The 22,445-nt window shown below is 38.0% G+C and overlaps 1 protein-coding gene across 6 annotated transcripts in view; it reads left to right on the forward strand.

Moving 5' to 3' along the window:
* PEX5L (peroxisomal biogenesis factor 5 like) overlaps positions 1-22,445 on the forward strand; it is a 318,150-nt gene that overhangs the window by 60,751 nt on the left and 234,954 nt on the right. Inside the window, exons 1-2 of one of the 6 annotated variants that reach the window (XM_025287935.3) lie at positions 10,940-11,384; positions 13,225-13,296. The exons of 1 other annotated variant lie outside the window; for it this stretch is intronic. In XM_025287935.3, the coding sequence (XP_025143720.1) occupies positions 11,292-11,384; positions 13,225-13,296 (165 nt within the window). In that variant the 5' untranslated portion in view covers positions 10,940-11,291. Of the gene's footprint in view, positions 1-10,939; positions 11,385-13,224; positions 13,297-22,445 lie in introns of those variants that run through there. 4 more of the 6 variants (XM_025287903.3, XM_025287909.3, XM_025287928.3 and 1 more) reach the window with 4 other exon arrangements.

Consider the following 22,445-nt stretch of genomic DNA (forward strand, 5'->3'; position numbering starts at 1 on the left):
AGTTTTCTGTCTCTTAGCACTATGTTATCAATATATTACTAGTATTCACTTGCGGTATTAATCAGAGATTGCAAAATGAGTCTTCAGTGCTTCCTTCCAGTGCTCTCAAGTTGATATGAACTTCGTACTCTTCATCACTGAAATTTATCTGCTCTGTATTGTTCAAGAAGTCTTTCTTATTGTCTTTATAATTTTGTGATGACCTCTGTAATACAAGCATCTAGACTTGGAGTTTCATTCCGAAAAATGAAAGAAAGGAAAAATGCAAATGTGAGAACTGAGGGAAGAATCCCATCAGTAGTTATGTGTACTCACTGGGATGTTGTGGTCTTGTAGAAAGAACGCTGTTCTGTAGCTCTGAAGCTTGCCTATATGTAGCTGAATAGCCTTCAATAGTTTTAATGTAACAAAATTATTTTAAAATATTAATAACAAAGAAGTATCTAATTAAGTAGCAAAAATCCCCAAAGAAACTTTGAGCAAGAAGATAAATATTGTGGTTGATTCTGCCTTACTCTAGCTTTCCCCCATTATAAAGTTTTTTCCTTGAACAAGTTAAAAACAAGTGAAATGCAATGAAAGCAATGAGTAAATACATTCCTTTTTAATATTTTGTACTCCCTGGTCAGTTCAATTCTTAGGTTTGCATAAAGAATTCTTGTTATTAATGTCCAAAAAAATCACAATAAATCTTTTCAGATGTTCTGCAGTACTGAACAATTTCACATTGTATTTTTAAAAAACAGACTCCCTTTGTTTTGTCAAATAGCAAGAAACAAGAAAAGTTTAGATGTTGCTTTAGAACTTTACAGAGTGCAAAAATATCCTTTATTAAATGCAAAATGTTTTTCTATATTATTCAAATATTCTCTCTCTCTAGCTACCTCTCTCAAAAATATTAAAAAAATGAAACGTATTTTTCCCAAAATAATTTTACATGTTACCAAAATAAGTGAGTGCCTAGCATGTATTTTTTATAGATCTAGTCACTGCTAATTTAATTCCTGACTAGAGAAAATACAGATGCTTTTATCACTTATAGTAGCCAGTATTGAAAAAATAACCTTATGATACCCAAAGTGATGAATTAATAAGCATGTCATAATAGAATTGGTGTGTGTCAGTTCTCAACTGACCATACACCAATTATAACAGACTCCATGGCTGGCACACCCTGACCACTTTAGTGGCACCTAACTGCTCTCCTTCTCTCCATTCTTCTTTCCCACTCTTAAGCCAGAGCAGCCTTCCTAAACCACAGATTTTATAACGTGCTTACTCTCTTGCCTCGAGCCCTCCATGGCTCCACATTGCCCTTAACATAATGACAGGATTTTCAAGACTCCACCTGCCTCTGAAGCCTCATCTGAGATCATCCTCCCAAAATCCAATACCATCCTCATTTCTGATACTAGGAGACCCTGCTACCTCCTATCTTTGGTCTTCTCTCTTTATCACTCTTTGCAGGCCAGCTCCCCAAGCCCACATGCAGACAGACCCTGTCCTCCACCTGGATGACTTGCCCTCATCATTCAGATCCCAGTATCTCCTCCAGGCCTCCTGTGACCTTGACACAAAGCGAAGTCCCATGGTCTCCTTCATATCTCCAGATTCCTCTGTCACAGGTTCTTCACTTGTTTATAATTAAAGGGAAGTTTAGTTACTTCCCTTTCCCAGTAGGTATCAAGCTTTCTGAGCAGGGTACCACACTTCCCTTGTGGGCTCTAGAGCCCCAGATTTCGGCACATTCATACTAGATGAATGCAAGGAGCCAAGTCATTGGAAAAGACCCTGATGCTGGGAAAGATTGAGGGCAGGAGAAGAAGGGGGCAACAGAGGATGAGGTGGTTGGATGGTATCATCAACTCAAAGGACATGAGTTTGAACAAACTCTGGGAGATAGTGAAGGACAGGGAAGCCTGGTGTGCTGCCATCCATGGGGTTGCAAAGAGTTGGACATGACTGGGCGACTGAACAACAACAATACTAAATGATCAAAAATACTTAAGAGGATGAGTAACACAGCCCTGACCTCAAGCAGCTTACAGTATATTTGGTAGACTAAAAATATGGCAAAATCTGTTCCATTATTACCTTATATTTATATGATACCCAAGTCTCTTTTATGGAAAAAATATAGATATATTGAATCTATAGAATATATTTAAAATAAAATTTTAGTAATATATTTTTACTGTAAAGTATACCATATATAAATGTTTAAAGTAGTACAAGAACAAAATGAAAACACTCCATTCTTATGCCAAGGGAAAACAAAATTACCATATTTGAGAAGCTCCTTCTTATCCCTTACTCATCATCAAACAAGGGAGGTTTTTTAGCTGTTCATTTTTTGAAGATTATTGCTTATCAGTCAATTAAGTCATAAGGAATTTCCTGTAAAAATCAGCAAAATACCAAAAATGCCACGTGTATTCATATACATTTGTGCTTATTTTTTCCAGCAATGGATGTTGTGTTTGCTGAAAATGTCAGGAGTGATCTACTGCATATTACTATGTCTGTGATTACTGTCATGTAACTGTATTGACTGACTCTACCACCCCTAGTGATAAAAGGGTGATCTTGCATTAACATGAAGCAACCCTTGTCCTAAATTAATACAATTTTGTCTGAACAAACTCATCAAGTACTTGAACACCTAACATTGTCATACACTCTACCTTGTATTTTCTCAAATTAAAAAAAAAAAATTGCCTCATGACTCAAATCTATAGTTTCCAGCCATCAAACTCCTTTTTACTTGAGCCCAGGAATCACAGGATATTTGCTCTCAGGTGATTGGTGACAATACTTTATATAAATAAAGCTATTTAAACTTTGCCTTTCGTTATAAGCCACTTTATTTTGCCCTCGTTATGAAGCAAGGTATTAATTGATGTTCATCAAAAAATAGTGTGTTTGATTGGCTACATATCCTCTGAACTCTGCTGTTTTAATCTTGTATCCAATGTCACATGTCCAGTGAATAAATGAGCTATCTGTTGCCCAGATGTTTCTTGCCCCTGCACATCCTGTGGCTTAGGAGAGCTCCCTCAATAAGTAGTTGCCTGGAAGCTCCATGACAAAGACACCCAGACCTGCCCACCATTTAGGGATTTCCATGTCTTATCTAAAATGTTGTCATCGATGAATTCATAAGCCATTGCAGAAATGAGATGAATGAAAGAAGCCATCAGGAGACTGATGGATAAATAACAAGTACTATGGTGTCGGGTTAGAATTCCTGAGGTTATCAAGGCCACAGAGGAGAGCCCAGAGATGAAAGTAATGGGCTGTACCACCAGGCAATGTCACTCTCAAGAAGAGGGAAGAGTTATTCTAAGATGTCATGACTATGTGTAGATCCAGATGAAAGGAAAAAAAAAAAAAACAAAAAACCTCATGTTATTTTAGCCATAATAAAAAAAACTGGTTATCAATGAGTCACATAAATGCAGCTTAATGGTAAAGAGCCTTCTCTGCACAGATCTGGTGACTGAGGCACAGACTTCAGGTTGATTCTTGTCAGAAACAAATTTTTCTTGAGCACTGTCAAAGCATCAAAGCAATGTGTGAGTTTAGAGATGGTATGAAAATAGAGACATTATTATATTTACTTGGCAAACAGAGTGCTTACAGAAGCAGCTAGCTTTTCTTTCCTTTTTATTAAAATACAATGATTGTTGTTTTCTTTCACAAGGACATAAAATCATCATGTCCAGCCCAGTTGTTGTAAAGGAGTCAGCAGCAGGTGTGTGGTGCCAGGTGCTCCAACTGCCCGTGAAAAGGCAAAGGAGCCACTGGAGAGGCCAGTGACAAGCACACCTGTGTTTGAGATGGGAGTAACACACGCCTAGACCCCCATCTGGTAGGGCCAATGCCTATAACAATATGAAGTCATGTCAATAGGGATCAGAAGCAGGGCATAGGAGAATAGTTTTAGTTTTAGATTATTTCTTATTTTTCTCAAGTATGGAGTACATAACTTACCCTTTTATTAGTTTTTTTTTGGGGGGGGGGGATGAGACTTTTTATGTGATAGAAGTATTTATTTCCATTTGAGGATCCAAAATGATAATGTTAGTTCTCTCAGGCCCCTTACCTGTCTTACATCAACAAGCACTCCCTGCTGTTTGAGTGATGACAGATAAAATTGCCAAATGGGAGTGGTTTTAGTTTGATCTTGCCTTGGAAACAGCACCAATGCCACATAATGCTGAGAAATCTAGTAGACTGAAATATATATATATATATCATTATTGTCTTTAGCAGGCAGGAAACGAGTTTTATGGCTCTGTCATTGCATGCTATACCACTGCATTTACAGCTTCAAGAGCCTAGTCTAGAGAAAATATGGAAATGATTTTTATAGAGACAAGAGCCTTTCAGATGAAAGAACTGGACTCAAAATTTTCCGTTAAGATGGACATCATTTTTCGTTTTTTTGGTTTCTCTTTTTCAATGTGATTTTCTTTGGTTTTGGAAGGGAGGGAGGGTTAAGAGGAGTGTCTTTATTGTCCTCAAAGAAATGTGGAATACTGCTGAATCCAACATGACTGAAATTTTCAAGTTTAGTTTTTGTTTATGCCTACTTATTCTCAGTAAACCACCCTAGTACTGGACTGTTCCCAGGAGCATATGTAACTCCTCTGAGAAATCATTAGCCGTCCTAGCCCTGCCTGAGTCTTCCTACTTTTGTTGGATGTACCAGAGGTAAATACTTACCACACAGTCCAGAGTAAAGTGAAGATATTTGCAGGGTATGATCAAAGGGTATGAAATTGAGGACATGATGATTAATATCAACTGGAACTGCCTATCACACCCTGGATTTGTTTCAAAATATTGAGTTGTTTGATCACTTGCTTTTGACTGAGAACTGTAAAAATCCCAGCACTTTGATCAGAAATCCTCTTCCCTAATCCTAGTGATAGGTCCTGTCACTAGCACATAATGCTAGAAATGTAGTTCACTGATTTGCTTTTCAAATGAAAGTAATGATTTGCTGTAGGGTAACAAATCCTAAACTTTTAGTGTTCTTATTTTGGAAGCTTACTAAACCAATGATTTTGCTTTTCTGAGGTTTAAAATTAAATAAACCTTGGAGGAAAGAATCTGTAAAAATGTGATTATATGTACTACATGTACTATACTTTCCCAATTAGACTTAGCCTTAAAATCAGCAGACAGATGAACAGATATCCAAAAACAAGTATAATAAAATGTAGTAGTGAAATCTAGCTAGTAAGTATATAGATGCTCACCATAAAATTCTTTTGACTTTGCTGTATGTTTGATTTTTTAACAAAATTTGATAAAATATTGGAAAAGATATGTAAGAAGGTGTATGTCTAATACTGAACTCTGAACTTGTGTTTTGGAGAAAATGTCATTGTATAATAACATATGATTGAGTGATCTTAATGAATATTTCTGTTGAATTCTCATCTTTGAAAAACTTGGAAAATATAAAAATAATTTTAAGAAGCTTTAACACTCTTCAGGTTATTCTCTTATAGACCAAAAGCCACTCTAAAGATAGAAAAGGCAGCATTAAGGAGGGACCTCAAAGCCAACGGTGAAAATTATATTGTGTATCACTGCCATTTTATTGTTCAGCTAGTAAGTAACTGGTGGAGAAGGCAGTGGCACCCCCCTCCAGTACTCTTGCCTGGAAAATCCCATGGATGGAGGAGCCTGGTGGGCTACATACAGTCCATGAGGTCGCTAAGAGTCAGACATGACTGAGCGACTTCCCTTTCACTTTCCACTTTCATGCATTGGAGAAGGAAATAGCAACCCACTCCAGTGTTCTTGCCTTGAGAACCCCAGGGACAGGGGATCCTGGTGGGCTGCCATCTATGGGGTTGCACAGAGTTGGACACAACTGAAGCGACTTAGCAGCAGCAGCAGTAAGTAACTGGAGTACCTATTTTCCCAAATAGACTTAGCCTAAAATCAAAAAATTACTAAATATCTGGCCATATGCTTATGGTTTAAAACATGGTTTAAAATGCATCAACATATTTGTTGTGCTTACATTTCTTTTTTCACTCAGCAATATACCTTTAGAACTGAGTTTGATTACCATATGTTATGTTTGCTCAAGCCTGGCCCAAAACTAAAAAATTGCACCCTGTGGCTCTTTTTTTGCCATAACATCACAGTTGGTGGGGGAAGAACACAACTGTGAATGTCTTTTTTTTTTTTTTTTTAAGAAAAAAATAGTTTTTGAAAAACGCCAAGTGTAAGCCCTTCTGTAAATGATTCTCTGTAATGATGACATTTTCTCTTCAGAAGGTTTATTTCCTCCATATGAAAGAAAAATAAAAGATCTATGAATTGTCTTTTTAATTGGTAAGGTGGTGACTTTCTATTTAAAAGGTCTGTCTCAGCTTATGTCCTAAATGGAGAAACTCTCAAGCTTTTAGTCCAAGTCTTTGGGGCGAAGTTCCTTCTCCCTCCTTCCATTCGTTATTTCTTTGTATCCACAGCAGTAGTGTTGGTAGGTGTGCTGACACTGTGGATCTTTTTCTTTAAAAGAAAAGACATGGGGCCAAAATGATATCCAAAAAAACTGTCATAAGGTGGAGTGAAAAGGAAAGGGGAGTATTAAATGCAGTAAACAAAACAATCCACTTCACCGTCCATCCCACCACACTTGCCACAAGGGACAGAAGTAATAACTGTAGCATGAATCTCTACATTTTAAAAAAACTAGCATTTATTCCTCCATAAATGTAGTAAAGGAAAGGTAAAGCCCCAACCCAGTTGCTTTTCTGCAATGTAGACTTTATTTTTTTTTTTTGATGTGGTTTTTATTGCAATATTTTATCAGATAAGTAGGTAAGATTTCATGACAGGGATGGACAGCATTTTACCACTTAAGCCCAGGGACAGTCAGAGAAAACCGTGCAAGCCAATGGTGCCTGTATCCCCAGCCTCCCCTTTGGGAAGTATTTTTTCTTTTTTTTTTTTTAATTATTATTTTTTATTTTATTTTATTTTTTAACTTTACAATATTGTATTGGTTTTGCCATATATTAAAATGAATCCACCACAGGTATACATGTGTTCCCCATCCTGAACCCTCCTCCTTCCTCCCTCCCTATACCATCCCTCTAGGTCGTCCCAGTGCACCAGCCCCAAGCATCCAGTATCGTGCATCGAACCTGCAATGTAGACTTTAAATGAGTGTTTTCTATGGCAATTTTATGGATCTCTCAAGTAATCACATTTTTTGTTTTCTTTTTTATTATTGTTATAAAAGAAAATCATTCTTATTTCAAGAAGAACTCCCAAGTATAAAGAGAAAATACAGATCATGCGTAATTCTGTCACCCAGAGAGCAAGACTCTTAATATTTGAAATATATGTCTAGATTTTTCTTCTGTAAATATATATCACATAATTATAATTTTAAAAGAAACAGGTACTTTTTTTCCTCTCCAAAAGCACTTTGTTCTTACTTTCATGCTTCATGAATTATTCCCCTTCACCCTCTGGAATCTACATTTTCATTCTCATTACTGCTGTTTCTTGAACTATGAACATGCTCAATAGCTTTACACAAGGGAAGGAGGGAAACTGTAACTTTCCCAGTATTCTTGCCCTGTATTTTTTGTCTTTGCACTAGCATTCTTGCTCTCTCTTTCTATTTCTCTCTCTTTCTCTCTTTAAAGCTATAACTGAAGGACATAAGATCTACCACCTTAACAAATTTGTCCCTCTTTCCCTTTTCATTCAAGCTTGCTAAGAGAAAATAAGTCCCCTCTCACCATTACCACCAATGTATTCATTTACTTTAATCTTGGTTTCATCATCACTAATTCTTCTTTTCCTAACATCCTTGATGACTTCCAAAATGCCAAATACAGTGAAAGTATGCAGTTTGCCTCCTTCTTTAACCTTCCATCAGCATTTGACACCATCTACAACTGTATGTCCTTTGACTGCATTGAGTTTCTCCTCCTACACCTATGCCCACTCCTAGTCCACTTCCCTTCATTGGGTTCTTCTCTTTGGCCCATTCTTTAAATGTAACGATTCTCCAGGATGCCAGCCTTAGTCCTCATCTCTTCTGTCTCCACATTTTCTTTTTTAATGAGCTTGACCTCTCTGACAACTTTAATTATCTCCATCAATCCATATGTCTTGTCCTTATCTCTCTTCTAAAAATATAGACCCGTATATCCAACTGGACAACTGGATCTTTCCCCTTGGATGAACTTTCCAAAGGCATTACAAACTCAGCAAGTATCTTCTTAGCACAGCATCTCCTTTCCCAATCCTCCCCTCTCTCATTGATGCTTTTTTCAGCTGCTGGCAATACCATTTAATAGCTATAATAATGTAAATAACAGCAAAGATATTTCTGAAAATACATGATCATGATACAGACCTGATCACTGAAAGAAGTAATATTTGCATTTATTTTGACATCTATAGTCAACCATATATTGCATTTGGGACTAATTAATGCAATTATAGGATTTCCCTTGTAGTTCAGTTGGTAAAGAATCTGCCTGCAATGCAGGAGACCTGGGTTCAATTCCTGGATTGGGAAGATCCCGTAGAGAAGGAAACAGCAACCCCCTCCAATATTCTTGCCTGGAGAATCCCATGGACAGAGGAGCCTGGCAGGCTACAGTCTATGAGGTTGCAAGAGTTGGACACTGCTTAGTGACTAAACCACCTCATACAATTAACTTTAAAAAAGGGCTGCCATAGAATTTAATAATTAAGAGTCCATTGGTGACTGTCAAGAATGCAATTACAGTAAATTGCAACCTGATTGTGATTGGCTTAGAAGTGAAGAGAAAGGAAGGTGGCATCACTGACTCAATGGACATGAGTTTGAGTAAACTCCGGGAGTTGGTGATGGACAGGGAGGCCTGGTGTGCTGCAGTCCATAGGATCACGAAGAGTCGGACACTACTGAGCGACTGAACGGAACTGATGGCTAGTGAGCACAGACCACTCTTTCAAGTTTGATGATAAAGAGATAAGAGAGATTGAATGAATGCCTTTAGGGGAAAAGCAGAAGGAAGTCATCTTTTAGGACAGGAAAAAAATGAGCAATTTTGTAGGCTGCAGGAAGGAAGGTGGTAGAGAAGAAGGGATTGAAGATAGGAAAAATAAGATAGGAATTGAATACTGACAACCACGAAGAAAAGAGTAGGATGGTCTTTGTTTCTTTTGTGTATATTATATATTTTTCATTAACATTTGCTTTAGTAAATATCAGGTTTACTATTTATCACATTGCAGTATTGAATAAGAAATAGCAATAAAATTTTTTTAAATATTTATATGTAAACCTTTACACTTATTTTCATATCTATAGTTAGGCAAAAATTATAATTGAGGCTAATTGGCACAATTAATTAAATCATATATTCCTTTCCCTTTCAAAATTTCCCTTGTATATTCCATTCCTCATGAATATGATGAATTCTTTTAATTCAACCCATACACAACTGGAAGTTTTCAGTTAAAACTCTCACTTTTTCATAAACTCTTATAAGTCTTCTTTTAAAAAGAACATTGAGTGCTTTGTTTTCCAGGTCTCTATCCCATCAGACTTTATTATTGCTTTGTTACTTACTTCCAAAATTTTCTTCTATAATAGACATTCTGTATCCATGGCCATGTATGATTTTCCTATACATTTTCCAAGTTTTATGGTTTATTTAGTTCAAGTGAATATACCCACCTTTCTGTTTCATTTTTGTGGAGGTAGATAGGGTTAAAGAGAGATGGAACATTTACAGAGAGGAAAGATGATCAGGCTCAATGTTCCTAAGAAAACAGCAGCTCTGATCCAGTGATATTAAAAAAAAATCATCAGTACTAAAAATATAACTAGATAGTTCTCCTTCCAGTTATTCAGAAAGGGTTCATAACGGTGTGGGGAGGAGAGGAGATACTGTATTTGGAGTGTCAGACATTGGACACTTATCCTGAGCTGAAAGCTTCTCATGGAGTGGGAGACGTTTTCAGCAATTTTTCTCTTTCCTCACTTCTCCCACCTCGAGGTCCTCACCATGTTAACTTCAGTGCACTGATGCTCCCTCCTCAGCTGCATGTAGAGAGGCAGTGCACAAAATCTGCTCTCAGCAGGTAGCATGCTCTCAGGCTGAGGTGGACAGGGGCCTAACCTCACTGCCTCAGGGGCAATCCTAGGCTGCAGTGGCTGCAGGGAGGTGGGAGGAGCACAGGAAATGATTCCCTTCTGGCTTCTCCTCCCCCAGAAGCCCCGCCTCCTCATGCTAGGCCAGTGGGGAGGTTAGCTTTCTTTCTCCTTCTAGGTCAGTCCTCTGACCAGTGTGAAAGACCACGCAGGAGCTATGGAGTTGCTTTCTTGTGCTTGACCAAGTGCATAGATAGAAGACAGGGATTCCCGGCTGGGAGGAGGGAGGAGAGCAGAAGATCCCTGGCTGGGCTGGCTGATCTCAGCAGTCCAAGGGGGAAGCTGAGAGCTTGAAAGAGGATTATACTCGCACTAGGAATAAGCAGTAAGTGAGCGAATAGCCATGATGGCTTAGAAAAGGCTTAATCCACATGGGGTTATGGGGTGAGCTAGAAAATATTGCTTAACTCTAGAGTAAAACTGGAAAGCTTCTGACTGTGTACAGTTGTCTGCTGTTTGGCGACTAGGAGCTTAAGTACAAACCCAGATGCCTCCTCCCACTCTTGGAAAATGCCAACTTCTGTTTACAGTGGTTGGGAATATAATCTCCTTCCCTGATCTAGCCTCTTTCTGGGGAAATTTAGTACTAAACCAGATAAGGAGCTGTGATTAAACTGGAGAAGTAGAATCTGTACTGGCAGGAAGGGCAATCTTGAATTATGTTCTGTGAATGCCAACATTGTTATATATATATATATATATATATATATATATATATATATTAGTAGTGATTTGCTAATCACAAGACATTCTGAGGTGGGGCATTGAAAACTTTTTTGACAGAGAAGCTGAGTAGTCCATATGCATAAGATGAAATACAAAAATTTGTATAATTAATAATAGATGGAGGGGTTTTTTGAGCATTAAACTGGAACAGCAGTCAGGGAACATGGCAGTACTTGGATAAACATTAGCTAAAAAAAGAAGAAATTTTAGTTTCAACGATTTCACAATGTTTACAAAGTCAAAACAATGATCCGGAGATATTTCGGTTAGTGTGGTGCATTATATATACCATTGCTGGGCAAGATCTGTGGTTCTCTGGTCAGCAAGTTCTGGCAATGAAGCCACTGCCGCTGGTGCAAAGAATTCTGGGATGTCTGACAGTGAAATGGATGCAAAGGCACATATTCCATCTCTACTTAATGTCCTTCTGTCCAGAAATCGGGTCATGCAAATGAGCTACTTGGTACGTATATAGATCAATATTCAGTAAAGGCATTTCTAAATGATTTGCATTAGAGGGTCTCTGGACAATATCTTATGGTGACCAGTGGACTAAAAGGATATGAAAGCAAAGTGATAGGAAGTCAGTTTGATTGAAACCAACCTTGTTCTTTTTGTTTTCCATCAGTCTTGAAATGGAACCTCAAATGAGGACAAGAATGATAATAGAAATACTGTGGCCATCTGTTCTGTTCTAAGTGGCTAAACTCATTAATATATGAATGAGAATTCAGATTTTATTTATGCATCCTAGTACTTGAATATTCAGGAAATCTCTATCACAGGGGAAAAAACACAACAATAGGAGGTATGTTTGTTGGAGGGGTGAGGGAGTGGGGAAATGTGGAAATCTGCTTTTGAAATGTTATAAGAGAAAAAACAGACAAGAATCATGTCCCATAATATAAAGAAGATTTTTGTCATGTTTGCTGAAGGATGTAATTCTTCCCGATAAGACAAGGATCCTAATGTGGCACAGTGGATGGAAACATAAGAAATATTTATAGTTCCCTTAATTCTAGTTGATATAGTTAATACTGAGCAGGATTTTGGTTTTGGTTTTGTTTTTTTAAAGATAGCAATCTTGGATTACAGCTAATTAGGTAGTGAATTTTCTTTTCTTTTTGTTACTGGTCCTCTGCAAGGTACTAATAATTTCTGAAATTATGAAGAAGTAACTGTCATTCCTGGTATTTCCTTTAACCCTTGCACTGGGAGAAAGGGGGGAATAGAAGACTCAGACATATTATCTCTCTCCTAGAACACAACAGTAAAATTGTTGGCATGATTTGTGTTGTTTTCTAACTTTATAACTTTTGCTATGGGGAAAGACAGATGGAGGAAAAAATGCCAGTAAAGAATATTTTTTTTTAATGGCCTGTACTCTTCCAACTTTTTAAGCTATCTAATTTTGAAAATTTTCTTATTTACCTTTTAAAAATTATTTCTGAGTTGTCTCTTCCAATATTAGTTTTCATCAGATTTATAGGCAAATACAGAAAACCTGGGGCTTCCCTGGTAGCTCACCTGGTAAAGAATCAGCCTGCATTGCAGGAGACCCTGGTTCAATTCCTGGGTTGGGAAGATCCCCTAGAGAAGGGATAGGCTACCCACTCCAGTATTCTTGGGCTTCCCTGGTGGTTCAGATGGTAAAGAATCTGCCTCCAATGCAGAAGACCTGGGTTCCATCCCTGGGTTAGGAAGATCCCCAGGAGGAGGCCATGGCAAACCACTCCTGTATTTTCTTGCCTGGAGAATCCCCATGGACAGAGGAGCCTAGTGCTACAGTACATGGTGTTGCAGAGTCAGATACAACTAAGCAACTAAGCATGGCATAGCACATAGAAAATCTGAAGATTCGTTATCTGAGTGGTGTTATACTTGCTTATTCTTAAAAATATATGAAGGATTAAAAGCAAACATTTAGTACCTGAAGTCTTAAGCATAATATGATCACTAAATGCAGCTTCAGTGTTTAAGAAAAATGCCCTAGGACTCTAAGGAATGTATTATTTATCTTGAATTATCAAAGAATCTTTTCTGAAACTATAGAATTGAAAAAGAAGCATAACAATATTCAGAAAAGGATTAAAGGTATAATTTGGATGGGAGAGGCTAAGCAGAAGCCAACAATTTAATAAAAATATTTGCTACTGTCCATGAGCGGTTGGCATAAAGAATGATGTATTGCGACTAGTGAACAAGGTTAAGTAAAGACTTTTATCTTTAAAAAGTATTAAGTAGGAATTAACATTATTAATGGAAAGAAACTAAATGATCATTTAAAATTATTCTTTCACAAGAAAAGTAAAGAAAAAGGATATGGAAAACTAAGCAGTGACGAAGACCTGGAAATAATTGTTGATCAAAAGCAGGTAAGTGAATGCTTACATACATTTTCTACTGTTGCATTGTAGATTTTTGACAACTGTGAGTCCTTTGAGCTTTCAGCTCTGCCCTGGCAGCTTTATTAGCCTGACTAACTGAGGCCTGCATAAGACGGATTTTGAGAGCAGCTAGGCCTCTCTGTCTAAGGCCTCTGATGCACTGACTTCTGCACGATGTCAACATGTATGTCCTGTTTGTAAGAATGAAGAAAAATAAAACAGAGCAAAATAAGAGAATGTTTGGAAATTGAAAACCCTACTTGAAAAAATGAATCAGTACAACAATGATAATTTGGTTTGGAAAAAATATTTAAACAAGAACCAGAATGTATCTTATTTTGAAAATGAGAAATGCTACTATTAGTGTAAAACAATTATAATTTAGGAGGAGGGGGATAAAAGAGCTTCAAAAACTGAGAAGTTTAAAACATATTGCCCAGTTTACTTTCACAGATTGTCTGCAGTAAATTTAGAGAGTTCAAATTTCAAAACAAACCAAAAAAGAAGCTAGTTAATAGTCTTTAAAACTGCTTGTAATTTGAGAAACATCTAGCTTGTATTTTATATAGGCCCATAAGGTGAAATGAAAACTGTTTAATAGACCATAAACAATGGCATACCAGGTAATGGAAGGTATCCAGCTCATGTCACGGAATTGGCATTAGCCCTTAACGTCTTTGTTAATTATCAAGGAGACAAGAGAACTGCACATCTATTTCATGTGTAAGTGGCTGTGATTCTGATGATTTCGACATAAGTTCAGGTAGGGATAGAGAAATAATTCAGAGATCTGAACAGATGAAGCTATTAGAATGAAGGCAGTCAGCAAGTTACAGAAAGCCAAGTTGAATTTGAACAATTTCCTAATCATGCCATTTGTTTTGCATCATGGTGATTGCATTAAAGGGGCCATTGTGTCTGTTTCTGAATAAAAGGGAAAATGACCATCAGAAGAGAGCAACCAGAAACAATTGACTTACAGACTGGCCTGTTAGGCCTGGAGTAATTGTGATTACTGAAGTAGTATTCCAGGGAAAACTGGCCAAAGCATCTCCCCAGGAGGTGCAGAGTATGTCCATACTAGAGGGTTCACTCAAACTACAGTCAGGTTTTTCTTGCCTTATCTTCACTCTGCTGCTCCTGAGTAGACCAGGGTGGAAGAATGTTGGATTTGGCCCTGTGTTTCTGCTTAGTGCCAAACCGTCAGTTCAGTTAATAAGTGGGACCGGAGCCTGAGTGCTCTGCCGGACTATTAGCCATCATTTTAACTATGTCAGATTAATTTCTTTGGGTGTGTTATCTCTATTTCCCATATACCCTGCCCTGTAGACTGGTATTCTGATGGAAGGACTGAACCTCCCTGGCAAATGTAAAAAAGGTAAAATGCAATTGAGTATGAGAATTCATATACCTATACATATCTCTATTAAAATGAAAAGTTTTATTTTATTTCTCTCTTAATCATGAAGAAGTTAAATTCCCATTCTTTTTACAGTTCTTTAGTATTGTTCTACTGCCAGAGCTGCTTTTCTTTCTTTTCTTCATTTTTTCCTAAAGCTTATTTTTAAGTGAATTTGGGGATTCAGAAAAGAGAGTTGTTGTTTTTCACAAATTTATATTGTTGTGCCTAAACACATTTTGTTAACTGTTAAAGAGTCTTTTAAAAAATAGAGCCTACTCTCCTGCTTCTTCAGAAAATAACACTTTTCTTACCTGGATCAAAAGAGGAAGGATTCAGTTTCTCCATCACTGTTGACTCTAGTTCTCATGTTTCCTCTGGTGCCACTGGACCAGTTGGCACCAGTTGGCAGTAACCCAGCTTTGCTGAGTCATTCATGTCAAAACTTGTTTTAAAAGATGAGTAATTATGAATATGAGTTGGCTTTGGTGTTTGCTGTTGGCAGTAAAAAGTAGTCCCTCCTTTTGGGGATGGTTTATTTGGTGTTGATGTAATGAGTAAATCCTAGGTAGAAACAATGACAGCATTGACAACCTCAAAGTAAAATATTTGGGAAAACACTCTAATTAGTCTTTATAACACTATTAAAAATTCGTCCTGAATTTAAGAGATCAACATTAAAAGTGCATATGTGTTTGTGAGTGGATGTGTGTGGAATAGTTTTTTTAATATTGCTTCATCTCATAGTTATTATACATATTTCAGCAGAGGAGGAGGAATGTTATGTTCAATTTAGTCTTCCTGTGTCTTTTCAGAAACCTGGTAGAAATTTGTTAGTCAGTCTTCATATAGTTACAAAATTATCTCAGTAAATGGTGCCAAAAGAAAATCTAAAGAAGATAAATAAAATAATCGGAGTGTTGTGATGGTCAGAAGTCCAGTAAGCTCATTAAAACTGTCATTCAGAAGCTGTCACTCTACAAACGCTGTGTAAGCTATATGCCATTTTATCAGTCATGCGATTTTTAAGTCTTATACTTCCACTGAAAGCCCACAGTTTTGCTTATGTAAGCACATTAATAACAAGCAGCATAGAGTACGAGGATTTTATTCACTCTGGCTTCCCACATTCAAGGGGGTAAAAGGTGATTTCCTTGTTATTTCTCTATAAGAAAAAGCAATTTTGGAAATGTGTAAGTTTTATTCTTAAAAGGTAATATTGTGCTTTTCTCTTTGTGAAATTTTAGTGGCCAGATTTATTTGAGATACGTAGGAAAATGTTCCAGAGAATTCTTAGGTTAGTGTTGATGTCCTAAAGTAATAAGAGGTGCCACATAATATGTAATTACACACCCACACAGTTCTATAGTCATTTAAATGTAAATGGATCACATTGGCATTGAAGTCCATATTCTTTTCCAGAAATCCCCAGTTTTCAAACTCCAAGCATAGGAAAGTAATCAAAGGAAGCATTGGATAAAAATCTTTATACCTCTAAAACCAGACATTTGATATAAAACTATTTCATTATATGTATAATTATATAACATATATAATATACATATGTACATTTACATATAATTAATAGAATTAGTTCTATATTTGGCTTTCTAGGATAAATGTTAAAAGAAATTTTATATATGTATTTTGGTTATTTTTATTATCTATTAAAATATTCTATCCTGATTGGATGGGGATGCCTCTTGTTTAGGAATAATCTCATGTACAGGTGAATTTCCTTTGAAGTTACTGAGATGTCAGGGGTCAGTGTGGAGGAGTAGATTGTCAAGTGCCGTGAGTAAGTGATTAAAAACATTAGCCACTTTGAATAAATAGTAAATTAAATCTTTTTGAAAGTACTATTTTAATTAGAATAGAATGAGTTTAATTCAAGGTTTGTGATATGCTGACCAAGATAACTTTTTTTTCTAAAATGTTTTCAAATTCCAAGCAAACATAAAGGAAGTAATGAAGGCTAACACAAAATTATAGAATATTGTCATTGTAAAGAGGATACACTTGTAGGTTCAAGCATTTCAAAATAGTTTTATCAGTATGCCATAGATGATTGTAGGACTCAGAGTTGCAGCTGCATATCCTTCAGTACAGTAAGCCAGGGAAATGTCAAATGTCAACCTGTAACAAAGGTGTACATGATCAGAACCACGGTTCTCAAATTTAGCAGCCTCAGAATCCCTTGAGGGCTTCTCAGAAATTGCTCAGTCCCACCCACCCCCTAGAATTTCTGATTCTGTAGGTCAGGTCCAAGTAGGGCCCAACAACTTGCTTTTCTAAATTCTCAGTTCTCACTGCTGATCCTAGACCTTATTTTGAGAATATCTGGTCAAAGGAAACAACTCTTATAGTTCTGAAGAGAAAAAACATATGTATCACTTGTGATAAATCTGACATTCTTCACCTGGGAGTTACCTGGAAACCTAAAAACTAGAATTCATAGATATCCAATGTAATGATGATAAAAACAAGAAAACCACAGCCATTTACAACTAAAAGTGCTCAAAGATTCAGGTTTGCATCTGACTGAATTCCACTTAGTAGCCTTGTGGTAGCCTTGTGATTTGAGGTATTTCCATATTTGTAAAATAATACTCTGCTCTTCCCACCTCTTAGAGTTTCTCTAAGAAAATGAGTTTGTAAAAGTACTTTATAAACTATAAACCTGTTCAGTTCAGTTCATTCAGTCGTGTCCGACTCTTTGCGACCCCATGAACCGCAGTATATCAGGCCTCCCTGTCTATCACCAACTCCTGGAGTCCACCCAAAGCCATGTCCATTGTGTCGGTGATGCCATTCAACCATCTCATCCTCTGTCATCCCCTTCTCCTCCTGCCATCAGTCTTTCCCAGCATCGGAGTCTTCCCAAATGAGTCAGCTCTCTGCATCAGGTGGCCACAGTATTGGAGTTTCAGCTTCAACATCAGTCCCTCCAATGAACACCCAGGACTCCTCTAGGATGGACTGGTTGGATATCCTTGCAGTCCAAGGGACTCTCAAGTATGTCATTTTAATTAGCTGGTCATCATCACCTGCTTGGCCAGCCATACAAAATATCAGAGACCAGGTGGCTTACACAACACATATTTCTTTCTCACTGCTCTAGGGGCTAGAAAGTCCAAGATAAACATGCTGATATGTTTGGTTTTTGGCGAAGGTTGTCTTTCTGGCTTATAGAAAGAGAGTCTTCCCCGCTGTATCCTCATATCATCACCTGGCAGAGAGAGAGAGCAAGCTCTGGTGTCTCATCCTCTTATTAGGGCCCCATTTTTAAGGCACCATTTAACCATTATCATCTCCTTGTGGGCCTGTCCCCAAATACAAGTACATTAAAGATTAGGGCTTCAATATATGAATCTTGAGGGGACACAAACATTCAGTCCATAATACCACCCCAAAACCCCAATTTAGCAAACAGGAACACCGAGATCTGGAAAGCTGAATCTAGTTGCTCTGAGTCCCTGGTTAGGTACAGAGAGAGCACTGGAAGCAGCCTTCCCTCTTGATGTGCAATCCAATACACCATCTATCATCCTACATAGCTCCCTATGGTCGCCCATTATTGGTCATCCCATAGGTGGGCATTAAGAGGTTGATTTGCTTCAGTGCTCTAATTATATAAAATAACCACCTACTAGGAAGTATCATAATTGGCCAGTATTTATTGAACCCTCACAGGAATAATCTTTTCTATAAACATTCCTTAACAGTTTACTTCCCTCTTGGGCCCTGTAGCTTTATTAGGAGGGAAATGCCCTTCCAAACAAATATATACATAATTAGAGCTGAAAGGTGGTTGTTACCATCCACTCACCTTTCCCATCTTTAGACAGCCTCCCCCAGGAGGGCCTTGACCAGACATGAGAAGCACCATGGAGAGAGACAACACATACCTTTCTTAGCCCCAAACCTTTATCCACGAAAAAGATGCACAACATGAGAGTTGCGAGTTAAGTTTTATTTGGGTCAAAATGAGGCCTGCGGTCCAGGAGATAGCACCTCAGATAGCTCTCTGTTCCAAAGAGGTAGTGGGAGAAGGTCAATATATCAGATTTTGGTGAAGGAGGAGTTCAATGCAATCGAAAGCTTACTTTACAAAAGGTTTTCTGCTAGTCATGAGGAGCTGATGTCACCATGAAGGAATTTAGTGATTTTCTAGATATGAAGAGATGCAAGGATTAGGATCATGAAATCAGTTCCTGAAAATATCTAACTATCTAAAGACCCGTTCCACCAATTTCCCTGGAGCGAAAAGTGCCTCACTGTCCACGCTCCGGGGATATTGAAGGTGCAGCTGCAGCAGCACAGGGTTCAGTCTCCACAGAGGCAGATGGCAGATGCCCTTGTTGTTGTTCAGTCACTGGCAAATGCTCTTGGCAGGTGCCAATTAGTAGTTGACACCCTTACGAGAGTCTCCTTTTAAATTTGTAGAAGAAGCCCAAGCAGAAAGCCATGGAAACTAGAATTTCTATGAATTTTCCTTTAAGAAAAAGAAGAGGCAAAGTATAGACACCCCCCTGTGTTTCCAGTAGCAGAAATGCATTTGAGTAGGATTGTAATTTTATCCTAGTGGTCGTTGTGGGAATGAATCCTAAAGAGGAAAATATAGGCCAATGTGAAAGAAAAATGGAAGAATGAGAAACAGAGAAATAGGAAAGGATATCGAGCTTCCTTCTTGTACTAACAGTTAATGTGGTCATTCCGCCGTCTAAGCAGCTGACCTGATTCTGGACTCATAAATAGTAAAAGGAATGAGGGTGATATGTGTCACTGCCTTGTTGTACTCTGTACCATCTGGCCAGTGCTTTTCTTGCCATATCAATGTGGTGACTTAATTTAAATATAATTCAGATCCCATTTACCTCTGATAAGACTTATAAAGCTTGAGACCTTGTCTCTTGACATCATGTATAACACTCTTCCTGGGTACCTTCTTGGAACTCCAAGAACAGAAACCCCCTCTAGACTTGCAAGAAAGAAACAAGCTGGGCAGCCCGGTGGTTCTGAAACAGGGTGCTGTGAGATTCTGAAGGACCAAGCACATTATGCAGTTCTGGTTGCCCCCATTATGCTCACAATAGACATAGGCTCATTAGCATTTTCCCCAGAGAGATTGATAGATGAGAATCGGTTCAATGAAAATAAGCCATATTTATGTCTGATGAGAGAGACCAAAGCTTTTCAAATTTGCTGTCTATATGAAATCAGCATTAGAGTAAACAAAAATTCACTACTGTAGTCCAATCAATGCCATCTGTCAGCAAAGCTATTTATCATCAGTAAGTGTTATACAAGGCAAGGGGAAAGTTTTGCGAAAGGTTAAACAGAAAAGCAACTGCGATAAAGGCATTTTCACTCATCTTTTATTCCTAAACATTACCTACTTGTGTCAAGTAATAATATGAAAACATTACCTATTTGTGTCAAGTAATATGAAAATAGTTCAATTATGTAACCTGAGTTAGGTAATTGAGAAGGGGGCGTGGGGTAGAAATCACAGTAATGCAAAGTAACTTAACTTTTCCTTGCAAACTTACAATGCTGAGGGATTTGGTGGGGTGGGGTGTTGACTTCGTACATTTCAGACTAGTGTACTGATTCCCCTAGGCATCTCCTCTACCTCCTGGAAAAACTAAAAGGACAGACCTAATATCTTAATTTCAGAGTCTTCTGACATGTTACTGAGGTCTGAAGGTAGAAGGCCAGAAAATGTAGAGGGTGATTCTTTAGAGTGACCCAGAGGCGGACAGGAGAGACCTGAAATGAAGGAGGTGGCCATCGTCCCAGTTTCCACTCTCAGCTTTGTCACTTACTAAGCAGAAGGCCTGGGAGTGAGCAGCTGAAGTTCTCAGAGTTTCTGTTTCTTCATCTGTAAAATGGAATAATACCATCTGGTTCAGATGTCTGTTATGGGGTTCAAATGGGGTGCCTCTCTGAGGATCCTTGTGTCCAATGCAGCCTCCTTCAGTCAGAGCAGAGTTTAGAATCCAGGCCCATGGCTGTTTTGTCTCGTGTTCATTCCACCAGCAGCTCAGGCTTCCTGAATGTTGAGTTGGTCGTTACATCTCTTTGTTACTAGTAAGCGGTCTGTGTGCCTTCTGTGGGGCACTGTTGGGCGCTCTGGTCTGGTGCCTCTCAGGTCTGCTGGCTCCTCTGCCACTGCACATGTTGGCCATTGTGAATATAGCAGTTGTTATACAGTGGTTAAGAGTGAGGCTTTCACAGTCAGGAATCTGAATGAAAACAGACTACAGCCATGTAGTAGCTATATCGGGAAGAATTAACCAGCCTCTCTGAGCCTCAGGCTGCTCTGCTATAAAATGAAGAAAATTCTATCTACTTCATAAAGCAGTTGTTAAATAAGTTACTGTAAATAAATGCTTAGCAGAATCTGTGGCATGAAATAAGTGCTTTATAAATGTCAGGTACTGGAGTGGGTGAGTGGTGGGAGTTGATGGCAAAAGCCTTGGATTGAGTAGGTATAGAATCCCCTTGGGTTTCTTTGGGACTACATTATAATACTACTAAACAATAAAGTCTGTTCTGAGGTCATAGATACAAATGCCTCCTTCGATCAACCAAGTTCAGAGATGGGAATAGATTATGTGTAAGAAAAACAAGAAGTGAGAAAGACAGTGTCTGAGATCGCCCGCTGGCCCCTCTAGAAGGGGCAGTACCTACCAGCCCCAGCTAATTGCCATCTTATTGAAAATGGGCTCAGGGTCACCACATGTACTCATTTTTCAAGAGAAACAATAAATCTACTTTTTTAAATTTTTTAAATCAGTTTTTAAATTTATAACCATGTGTAGTCAAAACAGTGTGGGTCTGTATACAGCCCTGGGGTTCCAGTCTGTGACCTGTTACACTTGTGAGACTCTAAGAACAAAGGAGAGAGATGTCCCTGTACCTGGGTGGGCCTCTGCTCTCCCCCCGTTTCTCTCCTTTATACCTCCTGCTTTCAAGCCTCTCCCTTGAAACTAACCTAACCCAGTTGTTGATTGGATTAAAACGATGGACATTAAGATATATTGTTAGATGGCCTTCTGTTCAAGTACCTCAAAAAAGAACTAGTTAACCTAAAATGTAAAATATCCCCACTTGATAAAATGAGTAGGTCAGATATTTGTAAGCAGAAAGTATTGCTGATGTTTCCTATTCGGGACTTTTACCACCTCCTGTTCTTACCAACTTAGCACCTCAGAGAGTTAGCAAGGTACCCACCTTGTAGAGGAAAAGCACCCAGCCTTCTTCCACCAGTCAATCTTCCCCAGCTTTGCAAACAGTAATGCAAACCACAGGGTCAGATGAAAACCTGTAATCACTAAGAGAGAGACCATGAGTAACCACTTCAAGTTCAACAAACATCTTAAATGCCACTATGTATTTTTATTTTAGGATATTATTTTACAGCCTATGTTCATTACATGCAGTATAGAAAAAAACTAAACTTTCAAGTTGGAAAAATAAATAGATATAAGTAATTTTCAAATAGCCCATTTTTTAATCTAATGGGGGAAAGTGCTGGCAACATCTTTAGTCATTGAGAAAAATATATGTAAAATTGAAATGACATGAGCTGACTTGCTGAGTATAAAAATGATGTGATATATGAAAATAACAGGCCAGGACAGTAGTGCTGAAACTCAGCCATTTGGAACACAGCTTGAAAGGAAACCATTCAGCCTTTCACTGTGGAATGTTTGTTGTGCTTTTACTGGTT

The sequence above is a fragment of the Bubalus bubalis genome, chromosome 1 (genome assembly GCF_019923935.1).
Source record: "Bubalus bubalis isolate 160015118507 breed Murrah chromosome 1, NDDB_SH_1, whole genome shotgun sequence".
NCBI lineage: Eukaryota > Metazoa > Chordata > Mammalia > Artiodactyla > Bovidae > Bubalus > Bubalus bubalis.